This window comes from Chelonoidis abingdonii, chromosome 13 (genome assembly GCF_003597395.2).
Source record: "Chelonoidis abingdonii isolate Lonesome George chromosome 13, CheloAbing_2.0, whole genome shotgun sequence".
Lineage (NCBI taxonomy): Eukaryota > Metazoa > Chordata > Testudines > Testudinidae > Chelonoidis > Chelonoidis abingdonii.
This window is the reverse complement of record NC_133781.1, coordinates 26,090,740-26,104,476: the sequence shown is the minus strand read 5'-3', so window position 1 is coordinate 26,104,476 and position 13,737 is coordinate 26,090,740. Positions and strand designations below refer to the sequence as shown.

The window sequence follows — 13,737 nt, the reverse complement described above, 5'->3', positions numbered from 1 at the left end:
TTTTATGGGGTGAACCCCAAGACCTTGTTTAGTTTACCCTTGGCCTCCACAGTACTTTCTCCATAAGGGGAGATCATCTCAATTCTGAAACACTCAAATTGACCAAGCTCTGCTTTTCTCGCTCATTCTTAAACTGTTTGTTGAGATCATCACTGATGTTAGTAACCCATTTCCTTGATACATAATGAAATTCGGATCTGCATTCAGTCTACTCGGGGATCCATGAGCTTATGTGCATTAGTTTGGCTACTCCACTGATTTCAAGAGCCCTAAACAATCTGGTAGGTGCAAAAATATTAGCAACATGCTAATCATCAGAAATGTCTCATTTCACTTGTGCTTGGGAAAAGAGGTTTCATCACAATAGATGCTTCTATCTCAGACCCAATACAAAGCAATTTACAAACGCTAATCCACTCAGTTCATAATCTGCAACTCAGTGAACCCTTGAAATTTCTTCTGAAGAATTGAATTAATGTCCTTTTGAGTAAACAGTTTTTAATGTTTCTACCCACAACAAATTAAATGTATCTTGGCACATGACTCCTAGTAAAACACACCATCGCTCAAGGCAGGGCTTAGTGACACCTGCTGCATCACTTCTCTGATTATCTGAGAGCCATGAAGAACCTTTATCCATAAGCAGTGGGAAACACTGAATTAGTGATCCCAAACTTGGGATGCTGCTTGTGCAGGGAAAGCCCCTAGCAGGCTGGGCCAGTTTGTTTACCTGCCCTGTCAGCAGGTTCAGCCGATCGCGGCTCCCACTGGCTGCAGTTCACTGCACCAGGCCAATGGGAGCTGCTGGAAGCAGCGCGGGCCAAGGGACATACTGCCTGCCGCTTCCAGCAGCTCCCATTGGCCTGCAGCGGTGATCCGCGGCCAGTGGGAGCCGCGATCGGTCGGACTTGCGGATGCAGCAGGTAAACACACCGGCCCGGCCTGCCCGGGGCTTTCCCTAAACAAGTGGCGGCCCCAGTTTGAGAAATACTGCTGTAAGCGCTTAGGCACCTGCTAGGGTTTAAGCACATGGGTAGCTCCAACGACTTCAGTGGGACTACTCAGATACTTAAAGTTAAGCACATATGTTTTTGCAGAATAGGGGCCCTTATTTGCCTTTTATTTTTTCAAAATACACCACATAATTCAAAGCATTTTCATAGTAAAGCACCCTGTCCTGTGGCTGCCTCGCCCACGTAATGCTCACTGATGGCCCTTAAAGGCCATTAATCAGAATAGTGACTGGAAGCAGCACCTGTGAAGTTTCCAAAGTCAGAACAGGCATTTGCCCCATGAATACATCATGGTATGTAAAACCCTCACAAACATCATGACTATTTCAGCAGATGAAATGTTTAGCGACCACAAACAATGTCAAAACAAAAAAGTACAAAAGAATCTTTTAATATTACGTAAACATATGAACATGAAAACAAGGTCAAATATGTTTTAAAAATATCTTGAATAATAGTAGAAACATGATTTTATCATGTATAAAACTGAATAAAAATGACATTAGGAAGTAATAGCAAAACTAACAGTGGCGGGAATTTAGTTGCGCGATAAGTAAATTGAGCGCACACACACACACACTTAATATAGCAAAACTGTAAATCTGTAATAAGATAATGGTCAAAAATAATTCAAGTAAGATAAACTCAAAAACACTGGCTTGAAGGATGGATGTGCTTTCATGGGCTTAATTACATTTTCTGTGCTCACAAAACAGCCACTGATCTCACAGATTAATTTACAAGATCCAAATCTTCAAACCTGCTGAACGAAGTCCATTTGTCACTTGAACAACTCCTCTGCTCCAGCAGTTACCTAAAAATTAAAATGCTCTCCTTAGTTACATCTTACTATTATTGTATTAGGAAGTGCTCATAGGCATGAATCAGGATCTAGCCCCTTTATGCTACGTATTAAACACATATATATTACAGTCAGTCCCTGCACTGAAACGCTTATCCGGTATCCCCAAACACTGCACAATATTAACCAAGGAGGGTCTGCTAACGAATCAGTATGAAGATAATACTCCCCCCACCCCCACCCTCCCAAATGAGCATGAATTTAGTCCTTGTGAAAGACTCTGGCCTGGTCCTCTGTTAATCACAGAACAGCTTCTCCAAACTGGACTGCTAATGTGGTTTAACCTTTGGTATATCCATTGGAATACAATGGTAAAGTTAAATTTTCCTACCCTTCTGCTCTATTAAGAATGGCACTAAAGTCATTACACGTAAGCCACATTCAAATTTGTAGCTCAACTTTTGGTCAGTATTGACCTGGATCTAAACCTATGACTGGATCTATATACCATTACCAATCTCTTAGCCAGCTAGTACTGTGTGTGAAGACACAGACTGACTGGCTCAGTGGAAACTTTTGGGCCAAAAGCATTGTTGTGTAAATCCATTGCTCTCAATGGAGGTATGTTGGGGATAAATCAATACATTGAATCAATATGTTTATCTGACAATGTCTCCTATAATACAAAATCTCAGGGAGAAAATATAAACACACACAGAGACACACAGACACACACACACCCCTGTACATATTTTATCATCACTCTCAGCTACAAATACACAAAATGTTAAAAAGTCCTTTCAAGATTCATATTTTCAGACTAGTTTTAATATCTTACATGGTTTTCATTAAAATATCTGCTGTTTATATGTGCACATCCTGTTCTTTGCAGAAATCCTGATGTCAGATATACAATTATCAATGAACCCTACAAGGACAAAAAATCTCAATGACCTTGCTTGGAAGTTTCCTTTTTCCCAATCATCCATGTGAATCATTTACTCTAAGGGCACAGAGAATCTTTTTATTGTTGTTGCAACACTTGTAGTCATTTATTTTGGATGGTGTACAGCTCTGAAACAAATCTAAAGCTCATGAAGATCCTGTACTTTGAATCTGTGAGCTGTAATATTCAGAATTGCATCACCGTTTTCTATCTTTAAAAGAAAGCAGCATCACCACAGACCTGCAGCTGTGCACTGTGCCACTGTCTCATCATGAACATGGAGGCAAAGCCCAGACTTGTATTGTACCTGCAAGTTCTCTAATCTTGCTCTAATAGTACTGACTAAGCGTTGTGGTTAGAGGAGCCAGGTAACTTCTCAAAGACAGCTTGTTTACTGAAAATAAGGTTCTTTTTAAACTGCAACCATATTTAAGCATTTTAATTAAGCTGTAAAACTTCAATAGCTGAGACCAACAGGTGTGAAATGGTACAAATTGATGAGAAGATACTCATTTACCTTCTGGTGTGGTACACATTCAGTTCTTCTTGTAGGACAGATGCTCTCTTCTGCAGAAAGGTTACCTACAAAATATATCCCATATGAAAGTGGTGAATAAAATCTTAATGAATCGATTGGTACTTGTTTCACGGAGACTGACTTCACTGTCTAAAGCCCAGTTTACATTGGCTAGTGAAACCTCAATAGCACCTTAGTCGTGAGCTGGATTTAAGCATGATGCTTGACTGAAAGTTGCTAGTGTGGTTTCCCTGCCTATGTACCCACAGCATTAATCCTGCACCCTATCCACTCAGTCAGGAGCCAAGGCAGCCACGAAAACTTTTGGGACTCAGAGCTGTACTGATAATGTAGCATGTGAATAAACATGGGACTGAGAACCTGAGTTCTAATCCCAGCTCTGACGCTAAGTCAGTTCACTTCTCTACCTCAGTTTTCTCATCTGAAATATGGTGAAAACAACATTCTACTTTCTCACATGGTGTGTGAGAGAATTAATGCTTATATTATGTAGCACTACCATGTTAGAACAGCTTACAAAGAGCTCACAGGGGTGTGCAGTGAACAATTGTGGCAATGCATTTTAAACTTTAAAGTTTTAGAAAACTTTGCTGAGCAGTGAATATTTGTTCATTTTTAACAGTTTTTGGTCCATCACCTCCCAGGAACAATTAATAATCCTGACAGGTGCAAGGATTCCACTGCCATTCTCCTCTGATGTTTTCAAACTGGAATTTCAACAATTTTCAAAGACGAGGACACCTGTGCTTCAGAAGAGAATTCTTGCTTACTGAATGGTTTGTGACTACCATATATTGCTGCAAATGAAGCTGGCAGCTACGTGTTTCTGCATTAACACCCAGTTTTAGGAGTCTGGAGTTACTTTCAGTCCTTTGAAATGCTGCTGATCCAAAAGAAGCCCTGCAGGGGTATATCAGTTTCAATTTTAAAAAACAAAACTCACTGTAAGGTGAAGTATTCTTATATCTGTCCCAATGGAATGCTTCCTACCAGACAAAGTTAACAGTAAGCCATACTTTTAAATGGCCTTTTACTATCAACTGGAAATAGATCATCCTGGTAGTTCCTTAACCCTTTATTGGTCTGCAGTGACTTTAATCAGAATAAATATCACTACCACTGGAAATTCCTTTACATGCAATAAATAAATATCTGCAATCGTTAACTATTAACTTGTGTCACCTTTAGCATGTGGGAATATAAAGCTCTCTCTTTTGGAAATTTCATATTTCTGTTAAAGACAGACATTGCTAAGGGAAATTCCCATGCATAGTAAAAATTGTTACAAACTAACCTTTATGCATTATAAACAGAGAATGTAAGTAAATTAAACTAACAACCATTTCTAGGGATAGAGATGGACATGGAGAGTATATATATCTATATCAGCTTGTAAGTGTTTCTTGGAAATTGATGTGGGTCTATTTAATATCGTATGTACCAAAAACTATAAGCAGTTTTATGATTTTAAGTAACAACCTCATTTCAAACAACATTTTACCAAATAAATCTGAGCCAAAAAAATGTTGACTTCTGCATGAAAAAACTAACTCTCTTAACATCTCAGATACCAGTTTAACCTTTCATTCCTCTCCCTCCCCCCAAAACCTTTGGCATTTCATGAACATATGGCATGTCTTGGCATTTCAAATGATTCCATGAATGGCTCCTGAAGGATTCTGCTCCCCAGAGTGGAGTTTGTACATCACATCATCACCATACACAGCATACATTTATAATATCAAAGAAATGTAAGGTGGAAAGGATCTAGTCCACCCCTCACGCTTAGACAGGATCTAATATACCTATCATGATTTAGTTGGGGATTGGTCCTGCTTTGAGCAGGGGGTTGGACTAGATGACCTCCTGAGATCTCTTCCAACCCTGATATTCTATGATTCTATGACCATCCCAGACAGTTGTCTAACCTGCTCTTAAAACACTCCAAGATTAGGGATTCACAACCTCCCTTTGTACGCTATTCCAGTACTTAGGATGTTTTTCTTAATATCTAACCTATATCTCCCTTGCTTCAGATTAAGCCCACTACTTCTTGTCCTACCTTCAGTGGACATGGAGAACAATTGATCACAGTTTTCTTTATAACAACTCTTAACATATCTGAAGACTTATCTGATCCCCCCTCAGTCTTCTTTTCTCAGGACTAAATGTGCCCAGTTTTTTAAATCTTTCCTCAAAGGTCAGGTTTTCTAAACCTTTAATCATTTTTGTTGCTTTCCTCTGGACTCTCTCCAGTTTGTCCACGTGTTTCGTAACGTGCGGCACCCAGAATTAGATACTACTCCAGCTGAGGCCTCACCAGTGCCTAGTAGAGTGGAACAATTACCTCCCATGTTTTACATACAACATTCCTATGAATACAGCCCAGAATATTAGGCTTATTTGCAACTGCATTACATCAGTGACTCATATTCAGTTTGTCATTCACTATAACCTCCACGTCCTTTTCAGCAGTACTATTTTCTACCCAGTTATTGTGCATTTTCCTTCCTAAATGCAGTACTTTGCACTTGTTTTTAGTGAATGTCATCTTGTTTAATTTGTTAAGTTAATTTTGAAATCTAATCCTGTTCTCCAAAGTGCTAGCAACCTCTCCCTTCTTGGTGTCATCCACAAATTTCATATGTATATTCTCCACTCCATTAACCAAATCATTAATAAAATATTGAATTCTACCGGACCCAGGATTGACCCCTGTGGGACTGCACTAGACACACCTTCCCCTTTAGACAGTGAACCATGGTTAATTACTCTGATTATGGTCTTTCAATCAGTTCTGCACACTCCTTATAGTAATTTCATCTAGATCACATTTCTCTTATTTGCTCATGAGAATATCACGTGGGGCTGTGTCAAAAGCCTGACTAAAGTCAAGATATATCACACTTACTGCTTCCTAACTACCCACTAGGCCAGTAGCCCTACCAAAGGGGTAAGCTGTTTTTTTTAAATATGATCAGTCATTGGTTTAAGAAAGTGACATTTACCAATTTGTCTTCATCTTTACTATTCTTACTTCTAGTGCTGCCATTCAGATTAATTTACAGTTTCATAGATTTAAGACAAGAAGGAACCATGTAGTTTTATCTAACACAACACAGATCATAGGATTTTCTGAGTTAATTCCCACTTAAAATCCAAACCAAAATGTTGTGTGTACCAAATCAAATGTCTTCAACAATATATTATATCAACACTAACATTAATACAATGGGCTTTTGAGGCAGTACCTGAAAAAGCAAAGCGCTGCTTTATTATGCAGGCTGCAAAGGAAACAAAGGCCTGGGCTACACTAGTTGGGGGGTTTGAACTAAGATACACAACTTCAGCTATGTGAATAATGTAGCTGAAGTTGAAGTATCTTAGTTCGACTTACCTGGCCATCCTCACAGTGGCTAGTCGACTCCCGCGGCTCCCCCGTCGACTCCGCTTACTCCTGCTGCTGAGGTGGAGTACGGGTGTCGACTGGAGGACCAATTTATCGCGTCCAGATGAGACGTGATAAATTGATCCCCGATACATAGAACACTACCCGCCCATCAGGCGGGTAGTATAGACATACCCAAAGATTCCACCAGTGCACGCTGAACACAGCTTCTTCTGAAGAAACACTGATAATAGACAGTTGCTAACCATACTCTGTCTTCAGCAGCATATTCTTGAGGGAAAAAATGGTAACAGTTGCAACATCACTGCTGACTTTATTTTCTACTTTCACCAGGCATTTGAGGTAAATGGCTCGGATCAAGAGAGATGACTCTTTGCCTAGCAAGATGAGGGAGTTGGGGAGATGGGGATCCTAGAAGAAAGGTGATGGTGTGATAAACACTGGACTCTTGCCAGTTTATCACTGACATCAATCCAATATTGCCAAATGTAATGCATTAATAGTTTCCTTTATAAAAGAGATGAGTGTTATTTAAACCCTAGAATTGGAGACAATTGAGTGCTGATATCTTACCTGAGATTTTAAAGATGCAATGGTGTCTTCGAGTTCCTTTCTCAAAGACGTTGGCATCAGACCTTTAAGTTTGGTTTCATATTCTTGTCGTATGTATGTCACCTGAAATTGAATAAAGAGATTTAAATGACTCATAACCAATTTGGGGGGCAGGAGAGAATCTTCACAGTCAGCTTCTTTTTAGAGCAGTGTTTCCCAATTTGGAGGCCAGAACAAGACTAATTTGCGGATGGGGGGCAAGGGAGGATCAGTATGGAGGAAGAACGTTGTAAGAACGCAGATCCACCCACCACCATTGCACACAGACACTGCAAGCATGCGCCCACCTTTGCAGATAAAGTGGTAGGCAGCTCTTTAATGTCACCCACCTTCCCTCTCTGCTCCTGCCATGCCCTTTATGCAACCAGCTGTAGTTCTCATTACTCAGCTCAGCCTTGTATGGCATCAGTTACCATCCCCAGGGCCATACAGAATTCTGGTGAGTGGGAGAAAGAGAACAGGGAGCAGGTTCTGCTGTACTGCTGGATGGCTGGGGGGGCGGGCACGGAGAGGATAAAGTGTCCCCTCAAAACATGTAAAAGAGCAAAAGAGAATAAAGAAGAGAACAAGTAGACAGAAAAGAAAACAAGAAGGAAAAAGCTAGAAAAGGAGTGTGGAAAAAATGGGCAGGAAAAGGAGACCTGGTAGCAGCTCTGTTAAGACATGGTGAGAGAGCAGAAAGGAAGGGCCATGCGGCTATATCCCTCTAATCCGTACATGGGAAGCTTTAATGAAAGCAAGGCTGGGGCCTGGACAGAGGGCCTGATGCAGCAGCCACTGAAGTCAATGGGAGCCTTCCTGTTGACTTCAGTGGGCGTTAGCTCAGGCCCACAGGCATTGCTTGTGTCTCACTCCTAATATACGAGACAAAATAACTCTGTAACCAGAATTTTTTTCAAAACACTTTGAAATTAAGAAGTTTTGTAAGGAGGAACATTTTGTGTCCATGGATGTAACTATATTTACAGCTTGGCGTTTCTTGGACTTCATTCCAGGACTATTAATGCCCTCCAGCTAAATGATGCAGTCAGAATAGTTTAATGACTTGTCAATTCCCATCTAGATAGTTTGAGGATCTTGTCTTACTTATTATTACACGGAAAATTTGCAAGACATTCCTTGCCCTCTTCACAGCTCATTTTTCAGTCACATTCACTGCAGCAGAGTAAAAATTGTTGATCTACTATTTTTCTAACTAAGCTCTAAAAGTATTAACTTGAGTAGGACCAAAACCTGTCTCTTGAAATGATTATTCTCTTCTAAAGTAATTTCTAAGCACATTATCTGACACTACAGCAATCTCCATATGCTTTTGCTTTCTGTGTGACCTTTCCCTTTTGGCTGCAATGAATTCAAGACCCTGTTGGAGATTCAAATGCTCAAAGAGATTTCTAAAATGTTTGGACTTGGAATGACACTGTGAGCACCTTCAAGAGACCAATGTGTGATCCCTTTATACATGATTATGGGTATATATATAAAAGAAATATTACCACTCTAGCAGCTCATCTGTGTATATGCTTAAAAATATCACTAGAAAATTATGTCTCTATTCTAACTATATAGAGAATCATGAATTGGTTTTTGTCTACCTAAATGATCACCAGTCATTGAGGGATGGATTCAATACCCATTGAAGTCAATGGAAGGACTCCTTATTGGCTTCAGTGGGCATTATATCAGGCCCTTTAAATAGGAAAAGGGTGTGTAATAGCTTTATGCAATAGCCCAAAATGAAATAGCTGCAAGAGTGAAAAAAAATATTTTTAAACTTTCAAAAAGAAGGTGTGATAAATAAAGGCTGAAGTAAAGGAATTCTGTGCTATTTCATTTGGGGTTTCTGACATAGATATGCATTACTACCATGGCATCTTTGGAACCTACCAGCAGTGCCCATATCTGTATGTCCTAGGCACTTCAGGGCTAATTTATACACGTTAATGAAACAGTATAACCAGCTGCAGTCATCATTTTCTAATTATTTTTATACTTAATTTCCCCATCCTTTTAATTAGTATTTTAAACAATCCCCCAACTAAAACTGACTGGGAAAGGGCATTTCTAGAGGCTTGGTTGTAAACAAAGCATGCAGGAGACCCATGAGACTCATGTCTCTCATTGCCTAGGCTATGCTGCCCTGGTGCATTGTTTACATAATACTCTTGAGTCTCAGGGGAGTTTGGGTGGTGATTTTTTTATCCAATAGTTCCAGAGCATTCATACTTAAAGGCCATGCAACTGGATGGAGGGTTAAAGCAAGATGTCTTTGCAGATGTCTACAGTAAGGAGAAAAGTTTCAGCTGAATAGAAATAATCATAGAATCACAGAACAAGAGAACTGGAAGGGACCTCCAAAGGTCATCCAGCCCAGTCCCCTGCACTCGTGGCAGGACTAAGTATTACCTAGACCATCCCTGACAGGTGTTTGTCTAACCTACTCTTAAAAATTTCCAATGACGGGGATTCCACAAACTCCCTAGGCAATTTATTTAACCACTCTGACAGTTAGGAAGTTTTTCCTAATGTCTAACTGGAACTGCCATTGCTGCAATTTAAGCTGATTGCTTCTTGTCCTATCCTCAGAGATTAAGAAAAACATTTTTTCTTCCTCTTCCTTGTACCAACCTTTTACATACTTTAAAAATGTTATGTCCCTTCTCAGTCTTCTCTTTTCCAGACTAAACAAACCCAATTTTTTCAATCTTCCCTCACAGGTCATGTTTTCTAGACCTTTAATCATTTTTGTCGCTCTTCTCTGTACTCTTTCCAATTTGTCCACATCCTTCCTGAAATATGGCGCCCAGAACTGGACACAACACTCCAGTTGAGGCCTAATCAGTGCGGAGTAGAGCTGAAGAATTACTTCTCGTGTCTTGCTTACAACATTCCTGCTAATATATCCCAGAAGGAAGTTCACTTTTTTTGCAACAGTGTTTCACTGTTGACTCAGAGAATCTTGTTTGAAAAATGTGTGTGTGAGAGAGAGAGAGAGAGAGACAGAGATATCAAGATTTGTAGTCTTTTAAAAATAAAATAACTTAGATACATTTATACTATTATTTGTGTGAGTGCTTTAAACATTATGAGGTATATGTACTTTGCCAGGATAAATATCCTTTGAGCCAAGAGCTCATTGAGGGTGGAGTTCTGGATACCGCAGAACATGCATATTTGTATTCATTTACCATGTGTTATACATGTTCTTGGTGAGAGAGGAGAAGAAACAGACAGCTAGAACTGCTAAAATTTTTTTTTTTTTTGGAAGTTAAGAAAAAATAAAAACTATATTTCACCAATCAGGCAGATTGTGCTGGAGAGTTTTTTTGAGCTCATATCTAAAGATAATACAATAACGGTGAAATTCACATTCACATTACAAGCATGCACAAAGCTTATAAAATTGGGGATGCAAGGTCCAGGGAAAATAATTCCATGGCCCCCACTCTGCAAACAGGCAGTAGGATGCCAGTTCACTCCTTCTGTCACCATCCTTTCAGTCTATGGGAATAGTGGCTGCAAAACCTCTAATTCCTGGTCACTAGATCCATGCAAGTGTGGCTACCCAGTTCTATTGCCAGTAGCCTTTTTCCACCCTTGCATATTCAGAGACACCCTTCCATTGTGTGCAGGCCCTATTGCAGTGGCCCGTTCCCATCTGCATTGCCACACCATAGATATATTGTGTTGTGAATGATCTTGCACTAGGCCCACCGTGGAGTGAATTTCACCGTACTGATTGCTGGCAGCGCTTAAGGCTAAAACCCAGCATCACCCCTGCAGCCACACCAGTCATTCAGTAAATGGGAGCCTTAGATGTGTAAAGAAGGGTGGTTCAGGCCCCTTAATATGTATTCTTCCTGTGCAATTTCTGGAAGTCAAGTAAGTTTTATTCCAAACACGTGTAATGAAAACTTCAGGTAAGACATGGCTTTCTGAGTGCACTAATTATGGTCAAATTCTGCGACAGGCCTCTTCCAACCTGGTTATTTTTTACCAGTATAATCTTCAAGTGCAATCTAACTGCATGTTTTCACAAAACTGTTGTACACTTTTTACACTGTAATCCAGCAAAGGCTGAAGAGAGATGTTCCCTTTTGAGGAAGATAATTCTTGGAAAGTCACAAAGAAATAAGTATCATGCTTTAGAATCCAGATACACATTACTAAGTTGGCTGGAAGGAAATTCTTGAGTACTATTTTAAAAAAAAGAGATAGAGAGACAGACAAAGCAAGAAACAATCCCTGGTAGCTGAAGGATTGCTTGGGGCTGATTCTTAGAATGATTTCTTTCTGGACTTCAGTGAGAAGGTGCATGCACCATTTTGCAGTGAAAACTGATATGCAAAATACTAGACCGTAATATCACGGTGAAGAGGATCTCCCTATAAATTCAGCGCTAAGAGAGTTTGTTGAAAGTATATTACTTTCAACTATATTCATTAATAATTGCACAGTGAGATGAAAATAAGATCCCAGATGTTTCCTGTCACACTGTGCTAAACAACATGCTAATAGTTGTTGGCTGAAGTTAATAACAAGATTTACTGACCCAAGAGATTTAAACAGATCATGGTGAAAGTCTAAATTACTTCTTTATAACTAACACACAACATATAGCTGGGTATGGTATGCCAATTTTGATGGGGAGGGAGTCTATATTTTTAACATTTATTTTAGACCAAGGAAAACTAAAACTGAAAAGTGTTTTTGTTTGGTTTGGTTTTTTGTCCCTAAAGACTTGTCTGTTCTTTTATTGACGTGAGTCGCCTACCTAGGAACCACCAAAGCTATGTCTCCTCTATATCCTTAAGAGATGTTTAAAATTGCAATTCTTCATCCCTCAGGAGGGCTTTAGTCTGTTGGATGGGATAGCTCTGTTTTATTTGGTGTTGTGTTAGGTTTTCTTCAGCTGTGAGAAAGCCTTTTTTCTTGTTCATTTTGATGAGCTGATTTAATCCAGCAACCCCCAGGAAAGGTTTTATAGGTTTTAATACAAGTTGTCACACTGATTTTTTGTTTACTCAAGTATGTGGATGGCATATGCAGTTTGAAATTCTACATTAATCATCTTTGATGTCAACAGAAGCAATTAAAAGCTGTATTTGCCACAGATAGATAAAGTAACCTTTGGTTGGCCACACAAGTTAGGAAAAACGTAAGAGCTGAACCATCCCCACACACTCCAACATGAAATATAGGAAATGCTGAACTGCATGGCATAAAATGATGTATTGACATAATGAGTCAAGACAAATCTCACAGGAGATAGACATTTTGTTTGGCTGTGTATGTGAATTATCCAAAACTAAGCCCTTCATCCTTCCAAACCCAGCAACTCTTCTTCTACCCCATGAGACTGCCCACCTCCAACAGGCGACATTTAACTCTTCAGTATCTAAGTATTATTATTACAATGCAGCCCCAATTTGCAAAATCCTGGATATGTGAAACTCATGATGAATCAAAGATTGGCCACCTCCTCCCTGGCTGCAGTGACTGATTCTCTGCTCCTGCAGGGAACAAGCTCTGAGGGAAACAAAGCTGCTGTGCTGTGGAGCTGCTAAGATTCTCAGTTGGCCTTGGGGAAGCCTGCCAACTCTCTACAATCAGAGGAACCCAATTATCCAGAAGCCCAATTTCATTAAGGTTTCAGGTGTCCTCCGACTCCAAAAAGATCTTAATAATTCTGGGGTCGATTGCAGATGACCATCCCAAATTACTTGTCTTGGACCTCCAAATTCTGGGCTACTCAAGGCACTTTTTGACCCAGAGCCAGACCTGATTCACAGTGTACTAGAATACAAACTTTCTTTCCTATTTGGTTCACATACTCTCCTATTACAGGGATAGGAGGTTGGAGTTACTACCCTCACTGTGAAATGCAAGCTGACGTGGTTCCTACAGATTTAAAGACATACAACAATTTCATTTGACTACACTATTCTTAAGTTTTCATTAGTAATAAGCATTAAAAATTGCATAAATTCAATTCAACTCAAAATCGTAGAGCAATATCAGCCACTCATGTTCTTTTGTCAAATATGCATCATGTTGTTCTATGGTAGTAAAATAAATTCAGCTACAGAACCTACTCTGTTCTCACAATTTCAATAAAGCATAAGGTGGTGGCATAGCCAACCTTTGTGTTTTTCTCTCTTTAGCTAGTAAGCCATTTGAGAGTCCAAAACATCTTTTGCCTTGCTGTTTTACTAACCCTTAAGGGCCACCAGTTATGCTGTGCTGTTCAATGCACAATCTAAGCTTTCTGCTCTAAATCGGTTTCTTTAAACTTGCATCCAAGAGACCTTATTACTTCAGCAGCTTGTATTTCAATATCTTTCTGTTCTTACCCCAGATACCCCACCTGGAAAATCCTCTGTTTGTAGTTAAGCACTAAAGGTCTATATAATTCATAAC

General features: G+C 39.6%; 1 protein-coding gene across 3 annotated transcripts in view; it reads right to left on the bottom strand.

The window, feature by feature from the left end:
- Positions 1-1,388: 1,388 nt before the first annotated feature.
- The window catches only part of CEP112 (centrosomal protein 112), a 285,142-nt gene continuing 272,793 nt past the window's right edge, over positions 1,389-13,737 (bottom strand). For 2 of the 3 annotated variants that reach the window (XM_075071883.1, XM_075071884.1), the window contains 2 exons: positions 7,282-7,383; positions 3,275-3,343 (listed from right to left, as the gene is read on the bottom strand). In XM_075071883.1, the coding sequence (XP_074927984.1) occupies positions 3,275-3,343; positions 7,282-7,383 (171 nt within the window). Of the gene's footprint in view, positions 1,828-3,274; positions 3,344-7,281; positions 7,384-13,737 lie in introns of those variants that run through there. The other variant, XM_032776336.2, reaches the window with a different exon arrangement.